General features: G+C 47.9%; 1 protein-coding gene across 7 annotated transcripts in view; it reads left to right on the top strand.

Moving 5' to 3' along the window:
- TCF20 (transcription factor 20) overlaps window positions 1-21,153 on the top strand; it is a 112,549-nt gene that overhangs the window by 71,160 nt on the left and 20,236 nt on the right. For 6 of the 7 annotated variants that reach the window (XM_084523294.1, XM_084523296.1, XM_084523295.1 and 3 more), the window contains one exon: window positions 271-5,931. In XM_084523294.1, the coding sequence (XP_084379420.1) occupies window positions 307-5,931 (5,625 nt within the window). In that variant the 5' untranslated portion in view covers window positions 271-306. Of the gene's footprint in view, window positions 1-270; window positions 5,932-9,094; window positions 10,790-21,153 lie in introns of those variants that run through there. The other variant, XM_084523299.1, reaches the window with a different exon arrangement.

The following is a 21,153-nucleotide window of genomic DNA, read 5'->3' on the forward strand; positions in this document are numbered from 1 at the left end:
GAGCAGAGTGCTGCTGGAAGTTTGTCTCCGCGTGTAAACAGCCCCCGTTAGTGACCGACTGCAGGGAAATACTCATGCTGAAAGCGTGCTCCAGCTGGCGGCAGGCTACAAACGTGCGTTTTCGTGGGAAGTGGTGCCTCCTTTTGCTCCCCAGAATGACCGAAAGGCGCGAGCGGAGGGGATGGAACTGAAATTGAGCAGCGCTGTTGACGTGACTGGGAGATGCGGATGCTATACCTTTTTTTTTCTTTCTTTTTCTCCCCCCTTTAGGAGGGCTTTCGAGCTGTCGCTCTGCTGCTGAACAGCATGCAGTCCTTTCGGGAGCAAAGTAGTTACCACGGAAACCAGCAGAGCTACCCGCAGGACGTGCACGGTTCCTCCCGCCTGGAAGAGTTCAGCCCCCGCCAGCAGGCCCAGATGTTCCAGAGCTTCGGAGGAGGCGCCGGCAGTGGACGTCGTGGAGCAGCAGGAGCCTCGACAGCGATGCCTGGTGAGAGCTCCGGCCACCAGAGCTACCAAGGTTTCAGAAAAGAAGCAGGAGAGTTTTACTACATGGCTGCCAACAAAGATCCGGTGGCGTCAGGAGGGCAGCAGCCGCCCCAGCGCAGGCCTTCTGGGCCGGTGCAGAGCTACGGGCCCCCCCAGGGGAGCAGCTTCGGGAGTCAGTACGGGGGCGAGGGACACGTGGGCCAGTTCCAAACACAGCATTCGAGCCTGGGGGGCGTATCCCACTATCAGCAGGACTACACGGGTCCTTTCTCTCCGGGCAGCGCCCAGTATCAGCAGCAGGCTTCCAGTCAGCAGCAGCAGGTGCAGCAGCTGAGGCAGCAGATCTACCAGTCTCATCAGCCCTTGCCCCAGGCCTCCAGCCAGTCTGCCTCTAGCACCTCGCACCTGCAGCCGATGCAGCGTCCGTCTACCCTGCCTTCCTCTGCTTCTGGCTACCAGTTACGGGTGGGTCAGTTCGGCCAACACTACCAGCCGCCTTCGTCCTCCTCCTCCTCCTCTTTCCCCTCCCCGCAGCGTTTCGGCCAGTCGGGACAGAATTACGATGGGAGCTACAGCGTGAACTCTGGGTCGCAGTACGAGGGCCACGCCGTGGGCTCCAACGCGCAGGCGTACGGGAGCCAGTCCAACTACAGCTTTCAGACTCAACCCATGAAAGGCTTCGAGCAGTCTAAGCTGCCCCAGGGCGGGCAGCAGGGGCAGCAGCAGCAGCACCCGCCTCAGCACGTGATGCAGTACTCAAACGCTGCCTCCAAGCTCTCTCTCCAAAGCCAGGTGGGGCAGTACAGCCAAACCGAAGTTCCTGTAAGGTCACCCATGCAGTTCCACCAGAACTTCAGTCCGATCTCGAACCCGTCTCCTGCTGCGTCGGTGGTTCAGTCCCCTAGCTGCAGCTCCACCCCTTCTCCTCTCATGCCGGGTGGAGAAAATCTCCAGTGCGGGCAAGGCAACATGTCCATGGGCTCCAGAAACCGAATCCTGCAGATGATGCCTCAGCTGAGTCCTACGCCATCCATGATGCCGAGCCCCAACGCTCACGCAGGGGGATTCAAGGGGTTTGGGCTGGAAGGACTGCAGGAAAAAAGGCTCACAGATCCCGGGCTGAGCAGCCTGAGCGCTCTGAGTTCTCAAGTGGCCAACCTGCCCAACACAGTCCAGCACATGTTGCTTTCGGATGCCTTGGCGCCTCAGAAAAAAAGTTCCAAAAGGTCATCCTCTTCAAAGAAGGCCGATAGCTGCACAAACTCGGAGGGCTCCTCCCAGGCAGAGGAGCAGCTCAAGTCTCCCCTGGCAGAGTCCCTCGACGGGGGCTGTTCCAGCAGTTCCGAGGACCACGGGGAGAGGGTGAGACAGCTGAGTGGGCAGAGCACGAGCTCAGACACCACCTACAAAGGGGGGAACTTAGAGAGATCCAACTCCTCACCAGCACAAGGCTCTCAGAACGAGCCATCAAAACTCAGCAGCAGCCCTGCAGCTAGGGAAGACGTGGCCTCCCCTGATGGGAAGGAAGCCGTAGTGGCAGTGGAAAACGCCCCCAAAGTGAACGAAAAGGCAGTTGGAGTGATTGTCTCCCGGGAAGCCATGGCAGGGAGAGTAGAAAAGTCAGGTGGGCAAGAGAAACCTGCGCAAGATGATGCTTCTGCAGCCACGCAGGCTCCAGCTAGCGCTAGCGGTGGTACAAAAGAGTCTGGGCACGCAGGGCCACAGCCAGAAGCTCAAGGAGGAAGCAAAGGGAGCAAAAGTGGAGATAACACTAACCACAATGGAGAGGGGAACAGCCAGCCTGGCCACGCAGCTGTCGGGTCAAACTTTCCTGCCAGAACAGAACCTTCCAAATCTCCTGGCAGTTTGAGGTACAGTTACAAGGATAACATAGCGGCAGGCATACAGAGGAATATCGGCGGCTTTCCGCAGTATCCTTCTGGCCAAGAAAAGGGGGATTTTCCCGGGCACAGTGAGCGCAAGGGCCGGAATGAGAAGTTTCCCAGCCTCCTGCAGGAGGTCCTACAGGGTTACCACCATCATCCGGACAGGAGGTATTCTAGGAACGCACAAGAACATTCGGGGATGGCCGGGAGTTTGGAGGGAGCCATGAGGCCCAATATCTTAATTAGTCAAACCAATGAATTGGCCAACAGAGGCCTCTTAAACAAGAGCATGGGGTCTCTCCTGGAAGGCCCTCACTGGGGCCCCTGGGATAGGAAGTCCAGCAGCGCAGCTCCTGACATGAAACAGATAAATCTAGCCGATTACCCTCTTGCTAGGAAGTTTGAGGTGGAGTCTCAGTCCTCTGCCCACGAAGGGGGAGCGCTCTCGGAGCGGAGATCAGTGATCTGTGACATATCTCCATTAAGGCAGCTTGTCAGGGATCCCGGTCCTCACCCCATGGGGCACATGGGTCCCGAGGCCAGAAGTGGAAGGAGCGAACGTCTTGCCCCCGGCCTAAGCCAGTCAGTAATACTCCCCGGTGGCTTAGTATCCATGGAAACAAAAATGAAAGCTCACAGTGGGCAAATAAAAGAAGAAGATTTTGAACAGTCAAAGAGCTCAGCTAGTCTTAATAATAAAAAGACAGGAGACCATTGTCATCCTGCTGGCATCAAGCACGAGGCTTTCCGAGGCAATGCTAGCCCTGGAGCTGCGGTGTCCGACTCCGCTGCAGACTACATTCCTCAGCAGGAGGGCAGGGCGACGCAGATGAGGCGGGCACCCGGCAGGACTGGGAGCAGCAGGGGGAAGTCACCTTCTCAATATCACGATCTTGCCGATAAGCTGAAAATGTCACCGGGCAGAAGCAGGGGCCCGGGAGCGGATCTGCACCACATGAACCCCCACATGACGCTGTCTGAAAGAGTGAACAGGGCTTCCTTGCACTCTGCTTACCCTCAGAATTCAGAAGGCTCGTCTCTGGCCGCAGCGTATCACGCAAATGCCAGGCCTCACGCTTTCGGTGACCCGAACCAGGGCTTAAATTCCCAGTATCATTACAAGAGACAGATATACCAGCAACAGCAAGAAGAATACAAAGATTGGGCGAGCAGCGCTGCTCAGGGTGTGATTGCTGCGGCTCAGCACAGGCAGGAGGGAGCGAGGAAGAGCCCCAGACAACAGCAGTTTCTGGACAGAGTGAGGAGTCCCTTGAAAAACGACAAGGACGGAATGATGTACCTTCAGGGCAGCTCTTACCACGATGCTGGAAGCCAGGAGCCCGGGCGCTGCGTTATGGGGAGTGACAGTACTCAGAGCAAGTGCGCTGACCTGAAGCACGGTAACCAGAAGCTGCAACATGAGTCTGGGTGGGACCTCTCTCGGCAAACTTCTCCTGCCAAAAGCAGCGGCCCCCTCGGAGCAGCCAACCAAAAAAGGTTTTGCCCTCAAGACAGCGACGGGCATAGGCGAGAGGAATCTTCAGATTTGCCCAAGCCTAGTAATGCCATGCTCAGGCTCCCCGGCCAGGAAGACCAGTCTCCTCAAAATCCCTTAATTATGAGGAGGAGAGTCCGTTCCTTCATCTCGCCTATCCCTACCAAACGACAGCCACAGGATCTGAAGAACAGTGGCAGTGAAGACAGAGGGCGGATGATGACTTCGTCCAAAGAAGGAGCTGATAAAACCTACAATTCCTATGCCCACTCATCTCAAAGCCAAGATGTTGGCAAGCCAGTTGGAAAGGGAGAGTCCTTCAAGGATCTGCCGAGCCCTGATAGCAGGAATTGCCCTGCTGTTTCCCTCACAAGCCCGGCGAAGACCAAAATACTGCCCCCAAGAAAGGGGCGAGGATTAAAACTGGAAGCTATCGTTCAGAAAATCACGTCTCCCAACATTAGGAGAAGCGTTTCCACCAACAGCGCTGAGAGCGGGGCAGACGCCGTCACTCTGGACGACATCCTGTCCCTGAAGAGCGGGCCCGAAGGAGGGAGCGTGGCAGGACACGGGCCAGAGGCCGAGAAGAGAAAAGGAGAGATGCTCTCGGATCAAGTGGGCTCAGCGAGCCAGGATACAGCGAGCGAAATAGCTCTCCCACGGTCCTCAGAAGAGTGGCAAGGCAACGAGGATGATAAAACCAAGAAGGAGACCCCCGAAACTGCCAGTGGTAGTAAAGAGGGAGCAGGGTCCGGTGCGGCAGCGCCACCGTCTCAGAAGTCAGGCGGTCAGGGAAGGTCGGATGGATCTGTGAGCGGAGCTGGGGCTCTGGCCTTCCCGGACTCAAAAACAATCCCCCCTTCCGGCGCGTTCGCTTCTGAACCAAACCCAAAGGCTGAGGAAAAAGACGGAGACGTGACAAACATTTCGCCCAAGCCAGACGGCTTCCCTCCAAAGGGATATTTCCCCTCCGGAAAGAAAAAGGGGAGGCCGATCGGGAGCGTGAACAAGCAGAAGAAGCAGCAGCAACAGCAGCAGCAGCAACAACAGCAGCAGCAGCAGCAACAACTGCCGCCGCCCCCGCCGCCCCCCCCTGCGCCCCCGCAGCCCGCAGAAGGGGCCGGTGGTGGCGAGCCAAAACCCAAGAGGCAGAGGAGGGAGAGGCGAAAACCCGCAGCGCAGCCGCGCAAACGGAAGCCCAGGCGGGCTGCTCCCATCGTGGAGCCTCAAGAACCGGAGATCAAGCTTAAATACGCCACGCAGTCTGTAGATAAAACCGACTCCAAGAATAAGTCCTTTTTCCCTTACATCCACGTGGTGAACAAGTGTGAGTTAGGCGCTGTGTGCACAATCATTAACGCGGAGGAAGAGGAGCAGAACAAACTGGTGAGAGGCCGGAAAGGACAGAGGTCTTCGACGCCCCCTCCCAGCAACGTGGAGAGCAAAGTGCTGCCCACCTCCACGTTCATGCTGCAGGGCCCTGTAGTGACAGAGTCTTCTGTCCTGGGGCACCTGGTGTGCTGCCTGTGTGGCAAATGGGCCAGCTACCGTAACATGGGCGACCTCTTTGGTCCTTTCTACCCCCAGGATTACGCGGCCACCTTGCCCAAGAACCCGCCTCCAAAGAGGGCCACAGAAATGCAGAGCAAGGTCAAGGTACGGCACAAAAGCGCTTCTAATGGTTCCAAGACGGACACGGAGGAGGAGGAGGAACAGCAACAACAGAAGGAACAAAGAAGCCTCGCTGCTCATCCCCGCTTTAAGAGGCGGCACCGCTCTGAGGACTGTGGCGGAGCCTCTCGGTCACTTTCAAGGGGAGCTTCTTGTAAAAAAGCAACCACTGAGGGTGGCAGTGGTGGTGAAAAGACTCCTTTGGACTCAAAACCCTCTATGCCCACTTCAGAAGGTGGCACTGAGCTGGAGTTACAAATTCCTGAACTACCTCTTGACAGCAATGAATTTTGGGTCCATGAGGGTTGTATTCTCTGGGCCAATGGGATCTACCTGGTCTGTGGCAGGCTCTATGGGCTGCAGGAAGCTGTGGAGATTGCGAGAGAGATGGTGAGTACCAAAACTTACTATGCCCTTTTTTGTTTGTTTGCAATAAATATGCCATGTGAAATGCTGTTTTTCCTTGTTCCCTCACGTTTTAAAATACCATCTTTCACCTGGAAACAAATCTCCAGCGATGCCTGTCTGGATCAGACGGATTTTTCAGGAATCAAAAATCTGTGTGTGTATTACCTACGATGAGTTCTGGATGTTCAAAAGCTTTCTCATGACTACAGTGCTCTTTATTGTGTCCTGTTAGATATTAATACTCACCAGGGCTGCTCTTGGAGCTGTACAGTGAAAAGGCAAGTGGCAGAGGACACAAGTCGCAGCACGTGAGATTCCAATTTGATATTGGGCAGAAAAAATCACAGCGAGGGTGGCTCAACATTGGCCTGAGGCAGGGGGACTGACAAGTTGTGGAGTACCTGATCTTGGAGGTGCACAGAAAGGACTGGACAAGGCCCTAAGCAACCCTCTGTGCCTCTGAAGTTGGATCCAGCTTCAAAGGTGGCTTTGCTTTGGGCAGAGGTTTAGACCAGACATCTACAGGGGCCCCTTCCAACCTGAATTATTCTGACTGACACGTATTATACAACTTCAGGAGGACTCGCAGTCCCCACAAAATAAGGTTGATAAAGTGGGAAGGTGTAGAGGGCTGCAAGCTGAGTGTGACTTGGGTTACCCCAGGAGTCAGAGTGACTGATGAGGGACTTTCTCCAAAGTGCGAGTACACAATGAGCGAGGAGAGATGTCAAATCGAGCGGGGACAGAGGGAGAGCCTTATTCACCATCCCGTGGCTGTGGGTGGAGACGATCGTTATTGATTATCCGAGACAGAAGCTGACACGTTGAACCCGCAGCTGTTTGGCTTTCCATGCCATTATCAGCACGCTACAACCCTTTATCACTACCTTTTGCATTATGCTTTCCATCCTGGGCCAGGCCAGGGAAGAGATGTGAGGTGACTTTTCCTGTTACCTTCAGATTCTCCTCTTTCTGAGCAGCGCCAGGATCCAATTTTTCTTTTCTCCCTGCATTGTTATATGCAGCTCATTTCCTCCCCGTGAGCTTTCCTCTTCAACTTTGATTCCCAGCTTGTTCTGCGTTTTCGCTCACTGTTCTCTGACAGTAATTACATGCTTCTTTGCCCTAACTTGATTTGGCCTGCATTCTTGTTTCTAGCTTCTCATTAAACAAAGTCAGTTAATTTCATTTGGTTTTCACCAAGTAGTGCCTGTGTGCTGAGTTTCTCGTCTCTGATAATTGCAAGGTTTCTTTCAGGTTCTCCACCGTCAGTTGGATTTTACTTACGATGTGACGAGGCATTTGTGTGTCCTGTAGCTCACCAGTACTTTCAGTTTGGATCTCGCCAGCCTGTTTTTTTCCCTTTTCCCTGTTCTCAGGGTGCGCCCTTCATTTATGATTCTTGTCTTCCCAATAGCAAACGCCTTCTTCACAAGTTCTTGAACCGCTCGAGCTGTCCTTCAGGAATCCTCCTCATGTTCTGTACCTGCAAAAGGTGTTTGCCCATCAGAACATCGTGGCCGTGTCCATGGGCTCTAATCAAGCTTGTCAGATAGTAGCCCATTACCACAACATTGTTACATGGTTCTTACCTGTTCTCCGTTTCACCTCTAGTTCTTTCTTTGTATGGGATCTTGGCAACTTTCTTTTTCTGACTGAATACACTTTGGCCTACTCTTTATCGCTTTCTTCCAACCATTATGATCATCTCCTTGTCACAAATCGAATTTCTTGCTTCTCTTCTTAACCCTTTCATCTGCCCTTATGGCACCGTGCAGCAATATCCCCTTATCTCTCTTGAACCTGCTGTCCTTTCTCTCTGCCTTTTTCCTTTAATCACTCACTCAACTCGCAGCTTTTTTTCACTCGTAGTAACCTGTAGACACAAGTGTTTCACATTTTTAAAAGAGGTGTACAAAATGCCCGTGGCCTCTCTTGCCTTTGCAACTACCTCTTCATTTCCTTTCCTTTTTTTTTTTTTTTTCATCTCAAAATTCTTTGAGAGCATTGTCTGGTGCTCTTGTCCTCCACCGTGCCTTCAATTGTGCTCTACTACAATTGTAATCAGTGTTTACTGTGATCTCTCCCTAGCTAAAGTTCAGATCCAGTTCTTCATTTTCCTTCCTCTGTCAGCTACATTTGTCACTATCAGCTGTGCGGCTCTTGAAGCGTTGTTCCACCTCGTTTCCTGGCTGTGGCCTCTTTTGATTACCTCTTTGCTCTCCACTGGTTTTGCAGAGGCTGTTGTTCATTACTCCCAGCTTTTTGTGTGGCTCGCTGGGATCCTGCTTGTGCTTTCCTCACCCTTATCCTGGATTGCCAAGTCTTTGGGTAACTTTTGGTAGCCCGCTTGCTTTGTTCTAGGCTTGTAGAGCCTTCTTTTTGCTCCAGATCCCTGCTTTTCTATCACAAGCTTATAAACTCTTCTGGAATTCACGGTGAGGTCTCACTTCAAATTTGTCTTTTAATCTACATCATCCTTAATCCATCCTCTGCCATCTTGTTCTGACTTGGAATCTGAGCAACAAGCATCTTCTTTGATTTTATTTTTTTTTCTAATTCTTTCCATTTAACGCTGTAAGAAATAACTGCCTTCTCTTTGTGTGTGAGCTGCAGCACGTATCCTGTTAGTGCTCACCCCTGTTCTGGCTGGGGCTGTGAACTTTTAGACAGGGACCATTTGTGTGCACGTCTTGTTATGCTGTGTCTCACACAAACACGGTCACAGATGCCCTAGCTGAATGCTGGGCTCCTCTTCATTACGTTGCGAAAAGTAATCCGTCTTTTCCTTCACCTCTGTCACAAATAATGGAATAGGGTGGTTATTTTTTTTCCCCTTTCCTAGCAGTATCTCTTTTTCTCAACCTTTTTATGCTACTGCAGCAAATAGTGCTGTGTTCCTCCCTGGGAGCTGCGTGTCTCCCCCTCCTGATTTCGGAGAGGGCTTCGCGCGGCACGGAGCTGGCAGGCAGGGTATCAAGAGGTGTGCCTGCCACAGGCCGTCCTCAGGCAGTGGAAAGGCTGCGTTGAACTAGACTCTCTTTTGCCCTGCTGCCTGAGGACAGCCTTCTGGCTCCGACAGCTGATTGCCTATGCTTGCTGCGTATGTTCTTCTGTGCTTCCTCCTTGCTTTTTTTTTTTTCAGCTGACACGCAGTTCAGCAGTGGTAGAGCGTCCTGGGAAGGCAGACGTGCAAACCACACAGCTGCTCGCTGGCAGGAGCGAGGAGATAAGTGTGTGCACCAGCATTTGGTAATCTGGGTTTTAGATTTGGTCCAGGGAAAGGGGAGATGTTAATTTATGGCATATGAAGGGGCTGTGAGCCTGGAAGTGAGCGATTTATGTATGTAATGCATTCTGTGCACATAAAATACTGCTGCAGTTCCAGATTCACATAAACTGTTTGGAGTAGCCACAAAGGGTGGATGCATACTAAATTTAAACTGAATCTGTACCATTACATGAGCTGAAATAATTTCTTTAACGATCTGCCTCTCTTGCTGTTCCTTGTGCAGCATCCTCCTGTAGAAATAAGAAATGTAAACTGCTGGTCTCATGCCATGAACCATGGTAGTGGTGTAAATAGCCCACCCAGTGTTTCTTCTCACACCGACTCACCTATGTTGTTTTCTTTTCCCCTCTCTTACATGGAAGCTTTTTACAGTTTGTTTTTTTTTTTTTTTTTTTCCCCAAAGTCTGATTCTTCCTTGCTTTCCAGAATCAGCAAAGAATCTGAAGTGTTTCTCCTGCTACGTTAAACTTTCTGCTCCTTACACAAGTAAATGTCTGGGCCTTATGGCTTCTTTTTGAGAATGGCCCCGTAGTTGATCTCACTGAAGGCTTAAAATGTACGTGTGGTTGCTCAAAGTCCTAGTTGTACCAAACACCGCAGGAGAATTTGAGATGAGAAAGTATTTTCTTTCAAAAAATAAAAGAAGTTTTTGTTAAACTGCAGTGACTTTCTTGAGCTTTGAGCTTTCCATAAAGCCTGATTTCACCCTGGACTGAAAATGATGTGAATGCATTATCTTCCAATCCAGCTGGATTTCAAAGCGGCAGAACCGTTCTTGAAGCCCGGAGCAGGCACTTCATTTGCTCTGCTCACCCCAGAGGGCTCCTTGCTTCTGAGAACGTGAAGAGCTGGTTGGATAAACGGGGCTGCTTTAGATGCCTTAAGCCTTCATATTTTGAGTTACAAATTGGATTCCCCAGGAGATGGGACCGTGTTTCCCTCATCGTGCTGGTCGTTACACCGCAGTGAGGTGCTCGCTGGCCTTCTTGCCATTAGACATTTGGGGTTCCAAGGCTGATGAAATCTGGAACAGAGAAACTGCCACCTCCCTGGTGCTGGGGGGACGTGTTGCCTAGAGAATGCCCCCTCTCCGATGTTGGAGGTGGTCGGGCACTGTGCTTTGGACCAGGTAAAATCGATCATTAGAGAATTGGGGTGAGATCTTTTTGCCTTATGATATAGGGAACCTTATGGCTGGTATTCCTACAGGAGATATGAGAATATTTAAGGATTCCTGGCCCTACCTGGTAGGATACAGTATATCCATATTCTTCCTCTGGCGATTTTTTTGGGGTGTCTCTTCTTACAGTCGTGTCAAGCCATCTCTTTGCACATATAAATACGGAAATCTAACAGTGGCATGCACCTTGCTGTACATAAATTAAAAAAACAGTTTCTTGCCTTGTTCATTTCTTTGTTTTCCTACTCATGAGAAACTGTTGCAAGATGAAATTTTGGTTACCTTTGAAACTGGCAAAATCACCAAGCCACTTTGTAGCCCTCAGCTGATTTCCTGTTCATAAGAACGGATGGGTTTTGTTCTCAGCATTAAGTTTAAGGAGCTGTAGGTGAAGAGAAGAATAGGAGAAGAGAAGAAGAAGAGAAGGCTCTTTGGGTTACACATGGAGTTGCAGAGCCCAAGGACAGTGAGTTTTGCTGTTGCTTTCTAGAAGGCTGTTCACCAGGAGGTGCTATGCTGTTGCTTGGATTCCTTCTTATAAAACCCCTCTTCCTCCTGAAGGCAAAGGCTCTGACCCAGCACAGACACTGGTTCTGGGTGTTTTCCCCCTGCCATCACTGTCCGAATTGACCTTGATGAATGTAAATCTCGCTCTTGGTTCTGCCACCAGCGCTCTGTGAAAGGAAAACTTGTTTATCCCCGTTGTAAGAAGTCTGAAGAATCTAATGCTTTCCTTATCAATCTCTGCTTCGTTCCCAGCTTGAGGAATCTTCTAATCCTCGTACGTGGAAGGAAGTCCTTGAACCTTCTGGCTCGTGTTCAGCGTGCCTTTGGTAGTCCGTGGGGCTGGAGATAGGTTTATCTCTGCTTCCCAGATTTCCCGGAGAACAGCTGCTGGTTTTGCACAGAAAGTTGTTCTTGATCACTTCAGACTCGTGCTAGCTGATCTCCCAGAGCATCTGTCTGAAAATCTGTGCCGTAAAGGAATAAGGACGGCCTATGTATAACAACTTCGTTTGCTCTGTTGCTTTCATAGAACCACTTTATTGCTTTTATTTTTATGTTTTAGCTAGCTAAGCCATCAGAAGACCAATCCCACACCCCCTCTGTCCTGCCAGGTCAGCCAGCTCCCTCCACTTGCTCTCTGGACCACGTGTGCTGGCCCTGCGTGGTGAGGGCCTTTTCCCTGGTGGCTGTAACCTCGAGATCTCCATTTAGCCACAACTAAGAAGTGATTTAGTCCCACAGTGCTGCTGTTTCTGTGTTCACCTTTCATTCATTATCCTTCTTTTTAAAGAAGGAAAATGTGCAGCACCTGACGTGTTTTTTTTTCTTCTTAATTTTTCCTTGCCAAAAGCCTATCAAGTGAAGTTCAGCATCGGGTCAGGGTTCAGCTGAAATAATCTGCTGCTTCAAAGGCCACGTGCCTGACAGCCACAGGAAGGGAAACCCGTGTTTCTTACACCCAGACTTGTAACACTGAGGAGAAATTTCCAGAGGAGGAAGAGTGACACTGGAGCTTGTTAATTTTCAGCTGTGAAAAAAGGGAAAACAGTCAAAAAATTCAAAAGCTACCTGTTAGCAGTGGTTGAAAAAGGGGTGGACTGAGAACATTGCCTGTTCCTCTCTGTCAACAGCTTTTAGTGTGCTTTAACCCCACCGATGGGGAGTGCCACAGAATCCTGAGGCACCTTCTACAATTACCCTGGAAGTGATCAACTTCTTGGTTTTCTTTGACGGACAGTGTCTGAACACCTAGTTGGCTCAACTAAAAACGTGCTCTTTTTTTTCTTGAAGGCAGCCCCTAGTACAATTAGCCTAACATTTCTTCGCATCCCTCAAGACATGGCAGTGTCCTTAGTATTCTTCTGCAGCGCTGCGAAAATCCGGAAGCACGAAATTTCTGGTGGAGCAGAAATTCTGAAAGACAGGCTGAATAATGCATTTCTGGTCCGCTTTTCTCGGGAAAGCATTGCCATCTGCTGCGCTACTGAAACTGTCTGTGCTGTCGTGACTCCTGGTCTGTGAGTGTGCCACCACCGAGATGAGAGCCTGGTAGGAGCCCCTGTTGTATCTCAGCTCGCTGCCTGCCTCTGGTGGGGACCTGGAGGTGTGAACGAGCAGTGCTGCGGAGCCTTGGAGCTCCCAGCAGCTCCGTGTATTGCTATCACAACCCTCCGCTGCCAAGGAGGTGAGCAGCCAGAATCTGCATTTACATTTCTAATACATATATTTCAATATCTCAAGTGATTGGAAGGCATTAATTATGCTGGGGAGATAAAGCTTGCTTTCCTTGGCTTTATCGCAAGCAGAAAGTGAGTAAAATTGATGCAGCGTATTGGTGGCCACGGCTTGTAGGTGGCAGGAAGCGTCTTTTACTTGAGGCCTCATGTAAAGATGATACTGGGAAGAGAGGAAAGACTTCTCCTTTGTCAGCCTTTCGTATGGGGGCAGAGAAGGTAAAGGGTAAGTACAGGGAAGTCATTTCTGCATGTGTTTGGCTGCCTCCTTGCCATCAGTGTGGGCATCACGGCTGCTGACGCATGTCCTTATATTCCACTGTTTGTCTAGTGTGTGGGGTGAGGAAAGCAGGGAAGAGATTTACTGACAACAGAGCACTGGGAAAGAATGGGATGTCGAACTGCTTGCCTCAGCTGTAGCCAGGAGCACTGGAAACTTTTGTATGTAAAACGCAGCTTGTTTATGCCACAGTTGTGGCCTTTCTATAAAGCATCAGGGATCCTCGAACTCTATGTACAGTTTGCACCTAAAAATACATTTAAGTAACTTTAACTCCTAAGAAGCTCTTCCAAATGTGTATGGGGCCTTCTCTGTGCAGAAGATTTCTAAACAAAGCTTCAGAGCTCTTTGTCTGGCTCACGCAATCCCTTTTGTCTGATTCAAGCTGCCAAACTCTTGTTAAATTCTCAATAATGAGTGAATACAACCCATTTATGCATCTTCTTAGCTTGAATCTTTTTAAGCCGTGCTGGCAAAAGGTTGCAAGATTTCCAAAAACTGGGGAGGAGGGTTGTTGTGCTGCTGGTGTTTTTGTTTTAACTTAATGAACTAACTTTTCTTTAACTTGAACGATTCCAGATGGTAGTCTCTCGAGCCTCCGTCGTTAAAAGAATGCTACTAAGATATAGGTGTTGAAGGACATGGCAAGAACTTCAGAAGGTTTTTCTGTTCTACTCCTCCATGTTTCTAGTAGCCTCTATCTAATTATTGCTAGGCAAAAATGAAGATTTCTCAAAACATTTTTCCTGATTTTGGAAAGAAATATTATTTCTTTTTAATCAAACTGACCCGAGAGATTAAAAAGTTAATTTTTGAAGGTAAAAATTCGTGTTTCCATTATAGAATATTGTATGGGTTATTAGAAATACATCCTGTCTTTAGCAAGCTCATATTTAAATAAAATTTTAGGCTCAGTTTTATTTTTAAAATGTTATTGTGAATTCTCTGACCACTGAGTAAGCAAAAACCAATGCTTCAACTAGACAAATGTTTTCCTCTTCAGAGTAAAAGGAAGTTCTTCAAACACTACAAAGCAACCCAAATTCTTAAAAAGCTGCCTACAGAACCATGATGCTTCGTGCAGTAGCCAGGCTGGGATGGGAAGGGTTTAGGACAAAACTGAGCAACTTTTGGAACGTGGTGTGAGATATTTTTTTTTAATATAATATGGAAAGCAATTTTTAAACTTTTATCTTTGTAGAGAATAATTTCAATCTCTTCCCATTATTTTTAACACCAGTATTTAATTAGAGAGTTGTTTTCTGGAAGAGGTTAAATTAATTTCTCTTAATGTAGAAAGAGGAGTAAAAGCAAAACAGAACTATGATGAGGATTCATGTAATAATTGTGGAAACTGTAGCAAAATTAAAGCTCAGAAGACATTTTTGCCTTGAAGAACAAATATTCTGAAGAGACAAGAATCAGAAGAGCTTTTGTCTGTACCGCAAATCTCGCCTGGGGTTATTAATGAGGAAGCCAGGGATGGAGTCAGGGTTCCCTGCATCTTAAAACCGTACTTTTCACTTAAACTGTGCTCTTCTGAAGCTGCGATCTGGGTGGTTTATTTTGGTGTTGGCTTTTTTTTTTTTTTTTTTTTTTTTTTTTTTTAGTAACAGAAGAAATATTTTTCCATCAGAATTTCCTACACACGCATGGACTCGGTGAGGTTCAGGATGCCAAGTACAGGGTAGTCTTCATGGGTAGAGCTCTCTGAAAAAGTTATTAATGAACCTTCATTGTTATGGATTGGATCTCAGCCAGCTGCTTAGTGATTAAAGTTTAATTGCATGATGATTAGTTTTCATTAGTAAGCAATTAGCATTTAACAGCAGTCTTGTATTGCTAAGGCTATGGTTGAGCACAAGTGGATTGAGCCATGGTGAGAAGGCATGTAGCTGGAGCTGGGGGCTCACAGTTGCTTGGGGAATATGGGGATGTGAGTTGTGACGCTGGTTCCCCTCAACAGCTTGTTCCTGCTGCAGTGCTGAGCCGAGACAGGAGCAGGAAGAGGAGCAGATTGCCCAAATGGTGCAGCAGGGACCTGGGAAGTGACGACTGGCTGTGGGTTTGCCCTCAGCTAGGGAGCTCTTCAAACAATCTTCCTCATCAGAAAGCCTCTTGGAGTTCCAAGTTGTGCTCTCAGTCCTGCTGGCTTCTCCTCCTACAGGCTCAGAGATGGCAATGCCTGGGCTATGCCTACAACTAAAAACTTTTTCAAAATCCCTTGCTTAAACTTGATGTGATTCCTATGTTCACTGCAGCAGCAGTCCTCGATGCTTGTGCCACAGTGCAGTAAGTTAGGGAAAGGTGAGTGCAGGGTGGGGAATAAAGTAAGGGAGTAAAAATGGAGCTGGAGGGATGGTGGAAATATAATAACAGGTCAAGACTGCATGGTTTTTAGAGGTACAAAAGAGAGAAGAGCATCCTTGATAAAGCCCTTCACCTTGATAAAGCCCTTCAGACACCTCCCTGGAGCAGCTGTGAAGATGAAGCCCAGTGATAACTTAACCCTGATCAATGTTACAGGTGTTAGGAGCCATTCTTCACCCCACTGCCTTCCCCTCCAGCAGCACGACTGCTCTCAGCCTGAACTAGTGCAGGTAGCTGGTCCGGCCAGCAAACTCCACGCACATGCACTTCTGTCAAGCGATTTTTTGTTGGCCGAACCAGCTTTTGGCTCTGACTGTCAGTGTGGATACAGGGAAAAGCCTGCTTTGCCAGCCAGGCTATAGTTAAAAACACAGTTGAAGTCATCACTTGCGAGTGACTTTTTTTTTTTTTCCATTTCTTGCTCCTTGCATGTTTTCTTCTGATGTGCACTTCAGTAGGTATAACTGAGGTGTGTATTTGTCCTCTTCTGGCTTATCTCTTGGCAAAATCTGGCTCTGTTGGTGTGTTCTGCTTACTGAGGACTCAAGCTCGCTAAGTTTAAGAAAGTTACTGATGCTGAAAGGTGAGTGTGCAGCTTCAGGGAAGACTTACGAAGGGAGAGAAAAAGGAGGAGGGTGTCATGGCATGAAGCTCTGAAACGGGGACTTCCACCTGTCGTGGTTTAACCCGGCTGGCAGCGAAACACCGCACAGCCGTTCGCTCAGCCTCCCCCCTCACTGGCAGGACAGAGCGAGGAGCTGGAAAGTCCTTGGCTTGGTGTAAGCACTGCTCTGCAGCAATTAAAACATCAGCGTGGTATCAGCACTCTTCTCATCCTAAGCCAAAACACAGCACCCTACCAGCTGCTAGGAGGAAAATCAACTCTGTCCTAACTGAGACCAGGAGGCCACCAAAGGATTCTGCTGCTCAATGTGAAACTTAAAAAATGGGAGGAAGGCAACGTCATGTGCTTGAGTTCAGTTCTGAGAGCTGTGGTCCTTTCAAACCCCGTGCCTGTGCTGTCAGAAATTCCCACTGTGGCCTTTGACAAGTCAGTTAATTACTGTGTAAAACAGGACTGAAGAACAGTCATTTTGTGAGCATCGAGACAGACTTGTAGGGTGCTTGGAAAGTTTAAAGTATGATATGTTCCTAAATTGGCAGGTACTCATAATTAAATCGCAAGATGAGGGAGCTGATACGGGCTTGCATGTTTCAGTTGCGTAGATGCAATGAGAGGAAGTTAGTCACTTGAAAATCTGTTCGTGTATCGTTTAGATTCAGGATAAAAATGTTTTGCTAGTTTTCTCTTTACTAGTAGGAAGTTAAAATGCTGAACATCCTAGCTTGAATGTACTGGCACCATCCATCTATTCGTTATTAAATGTCAATGTTAAATGCTTTCTGGAGGAAGGGCTCCAAGTGAAATTCATTGCTAAAATTTCAAGCTCGACACAAAGCGTAACCAATGCTTTCCAGAACACCAACATTTTTCATGTTAATTTAAGGAAATTGTTTACATTATATTTGAATAATTCCAGTGCCTATATTACAGTTTTATAAAGCTGTTCCGTGAGCTTTTTCTGCTGTCTTTACTCCCATACTTAACTTTAACTACTCTACCTTTGAAGTGTCACATGTTGGGACTGGGGAGAAGAAGGGTTCCGTAGTGATGCCACGTGGTAGCCTTCCTCAGCAGCAATCTGCAGAGGTGGTTTCTGGGGAACAGGAATTTTAACCAAGTTACCAGCAAATTCAGCTTTCTGGACAAATAACTCGAAGGGGAATGCCCAAAGACAAATTTTCCATTCTGAGTCTCTGAAGCTGTTGAACAAAGAAGACTTCACTGCTGCCTTGTGCTTCTGCTTTTGGGCTGGAGCCCTCAGAAGATGGAGAAATAAGAAGTGAGAGGAGGGTGTGCCTGGGTAAAATAAACTAAAAACAAAACAAGAATGCCTTTATCTTTCTGTTTCTGCCTCAGATGAAAATGAAATCTCTTCTTGATCTCGCACGGTGACTTATTTCTAGTACTCTATAGTTCATACCAGTCCTTCTTATCTTAGCACAGATTCATCTAAATTTATAAAACCTGAAGGTGTAGCTAGCAAATAGGTCACAGAGATAGCCTTTATCATGACTCAGCAGTGGCCTGAGCCCAAAAGATCTTCATTCATTTTTTTAATCTGTTCTCTCAAGCCTGGGAAGAAGAGCAGAGCTCCCGAATCCTTAGACAGAGGCAGTTCCTCCCCTGGTAGGGCGACGTTCAGCCTGTCCTTCAAGGAGCGCGCGGACTGAGACCTCCTCGGCTGCCCTGTCGCACCAGCTGGAATGCCAGCCGGCCTTGGGCTTCGGCTGCTATTTATATTTGCTGCCGCTTCTGAGCTGCTACTACTTCGTACGAAGCTTTGCTGCCTTGGCAAGCCAGCTGCTCCTTGATATTTTAAAATAAACACACTTCAGAATCCATGAGAAGTAGTTGTTGTTGTAAGGGGCAGTTTGAGCTATCAGTGTGGCCTGTCGTTTGGTTGCTGTTGATTATTGGATAGTGAAATAATCTTTAAACCCATTCATGGTTTTGGCCAGCAGTCTTTTTTTTGTCTTTTTTTTTTTTTGATAGACTCAGAGGTGTTCTAAGATCTTCTCATCGATGTGTCTCACTGACCTGCTTAGTTTTCCAAGCTGTGACTGAATATCTATTGCTCAAGTCCACGAGCTATTTTAAACTTATTTTCCCCTTTCTTTAACGCTGATGTTACCTGACAGCACACCACTAATGGGCGATGTCCGGCCCCCCGAGCATTTGTCCTTCCATTGTTTCACTTCCCTTGGGCTCACCTCCCCTGCTGTTGCTGCTCACCCTCAGCCACTTTTCCAGCAGACCTCAGTGTGCGCCTTGCATTTTGCTCGCCTCCTCCTCGGGGCAGCACTGCCCGTAGCTGCTGCTTCAGCAGCCTCCTGGAGGAGCCGCCAGCTTCTCGTGCTCTCTTTGCCCACAGAGTCACAGTTTTATTTGCTGCAGGCTTTCCTCTTGTGCCTCAAGCAAGTTACTCGTCTTTGCCTTAGCTGCCTGCATCCTGCTTGTTTGTCGTCTTTTGGTTTCAAGGATCTACTTCCAATGCATCCTATTTATGTTTTTAATTTCCTAAATGAAGTTCCTCTCTTTCAGAAACCTGCGTGCTTACCTTGGTTTTAGTTCATACATCGCTTCAAAGCCCTCCTTGGCAGAGATCTCTGCAGAAGTGGCTGCCCCTCGCCTGCTGCTGTGACAGACTGCCCAGCGTCGCTGGCTCAGTCTCACCGCTCCCGTTTCATCCCGTTGCATCCGCCAGCATTTCACTCTGTATCGCAGAAACGTCTCGCACAGCAGGGCTTTGTTTCTGATGAAGGCTTGCAGAGATTATTACCAATAACTGCTTTATTTCTGTGTGATGTTGCAAGCCTTTGAATCGTGGGAGGGGTGGACTTGTTCTGCACTCTTTCTGCTGCCAGGTTGCCCAGGTATTTGCTATCTTGTCAAAATCTTGCCCATTTACGGTTTGCCTTGCTCAGAAGCATTTTATTACCTGTTAAACCTTTACTTTTGTTAGTAGCGAGTCCACTGCCACTAACAACTTAATGAATTAGACCTTTTTCCTTCGAGCCTTTGTTTTAAGGGTGGTCGGACACTGGAACAGGCTCCTAGCAAGGTGCTTGATGCCCCATGCCTGTCGGGGTTCATGAGGCATTTGGCCCATGCCCTCAATAACGTGCTTTAACTTGTGGTTAGCCCTCAAGTGCTCAGCAGTTGGACCTGATGATCCTCGTAGGTCCCTTCCAACTAAACTATTCAGGTCTTCGTAAACAGTAAGCAGCCATTTTCCGTTCGGCTGGAGAAAAACTGGTTCCGTCATGCAGGTTGCCTCCTGAAAGCAAATTCCTCAAATATATAAACGTAGAGTTGAGTTTGTTGGGTTTCCTTGATTGTCATTAAAAAAAGAAAATCTTTTATGTCATTCCAGCCATTTTATAGAAAGGTATTGCTTTATGGGGGAAGGGTTTTGGTTTATGATTTATCCACAAACTCCTTTATGGTGGTGACATGGCTTTGTTTTAAGGCAACTGTGTGCTGCTGGTTTAGATTGTATTCATCAGATCTTGTGCTAAGTAGGGACTGACCACGTATTTAGATACTTCCCATAATCAGTACCCAGGGTGGCTGGGAAAGAAATCCAGTAGTGGCAGAAAACCCAAATGGAGCGAGCGCTCTCTGTTGCTGACCGCGCTGTTCCTGTGCCCGTGTCACCTTATCGCAGAATCACCGCTTGAACAGTTGCATTTTTTTCCTCTTTTAAGTCTCCTTTTCTATCTTTCAGACCTTTTCTAAGCTAAATTGCACTTATTGTTGCACATTTAAATCCCCAAATGAATAGCCAAGATAACATAAACTGTATAATTTTTTTAGACAGACTTGCGTGCTTTAGCAAATTCAAATCCCTGCGCTTGTAAGTGGTTGTCTGAAATGTTTCTCTTGTTCAGGGTGGCTCTTTGTCGTCAAAGGAAACAAGACTTAGGCATTTCTGGTCGTCTTGGACCTGCTGGTCTGCCTATTAATATTCCTTTTAAAATCTGAAATGTATTGGCTACAAAGGGGTGTGCTCAGCCTGCTTAATTTAAAATTAAACGTGCTTTCCCATTACCATCTTCAGTTACTGGATTTTGTTAATTTTCCTGAATCTGTTCAAGTTAACCTTCAGTTTATTCTTGAAATATCTGAACTTGGTTCTAGTTCAGTTACGCCCGGTGTCCTTATTTTGTTGTTTTTTCCTCTTTTCATTGTTGGAGGGGCGGAGAGGGTTCATCATCTTCCATGATTTCGCAACCTTTCACCAGTCTCGTCTCCTGGAGTGTGTTCATGCACATGTAAGCCTTTGATCACTGCACCAAGTGAATGAAACACTTAGGCTTGCTTGGAGTGCTGAACATGAACTCAGTGCTTAGATCAAATTTCAGCCCTTTCACACAGTGTTATGGTTCAGCTTGGCCTTCCTGCTCTGGAGGTAAGACTGAAGTCTTAAAAGCTTGTAACCTCACAGTCTGCTGTTGGGTGCCTGCACTCCTTCTAATAAGCACATTTTTGCTGCTGTTTTTGTGGAATTTCACAATCAAATCTCAGTCTGCAAAAGAAAGCACCATTCTGGGTGGGTACAAAAATACGTGCTGTGGTATCCCATCTGCAGCAGCGGCCAGGAGCAGTCATCTTCAGAGGAGTGTAGTAAACCAGGTGTGTTCAGAGTGGTATGTAGGTATTTTCCCCTGCCTTCAGCAGCCACAGCTTTAGCCTGTTCTCCTTCAGATCACCGTGTTTAGCAGACAGTGGCGTACCTATCCCTGAGGAATTTGTCTGAAATGTTTTTGAACTTGCTTATCTTTTGGCCAGTGCAGCAGCCTTTGGCAGGGAGCTTTGTGGTCTAATTAGTTGTTCTGTAGAGAAGTGGATTTATTTTACAGTTTAAACCTGCAGCCTGATGGTCTCCTTCTTTGCTTTTCCTCTTTGGAAATAGCTAAAATCATTCCCTTGTGCACACCAGATTTGATACATAAAATCTTTTTTCCTGATCTGTCGTATTGCTTTGTTGATAGGGTGACCAGAACCACACACAATATTCAGGATGTCAGGATGCTACAAGTGTAATACATAAACATAAGGAAGATTTTGCCTTCATTATCAATTTCTGTCCCTAATAACAGTATATTCTGACTGCCTTTCCTGTGGAAGCAAGGACTGAATGATGTCTCCTTATAGGATGGCTCCTAATGCCTTCTCACAAGTAGTAACAGCTAATTTCCAGCCTACCATCATGTA

This window comes from Aythya ferina, assembly GCF_964211825.1.
Source record: "Aythya ferina genome assembly, chromosome: 1".
NCBI lineage: Eukaryota > Metazoa > Chordata > Aves > Anseriformes > Anatidae > Aythya > Aythya ferina.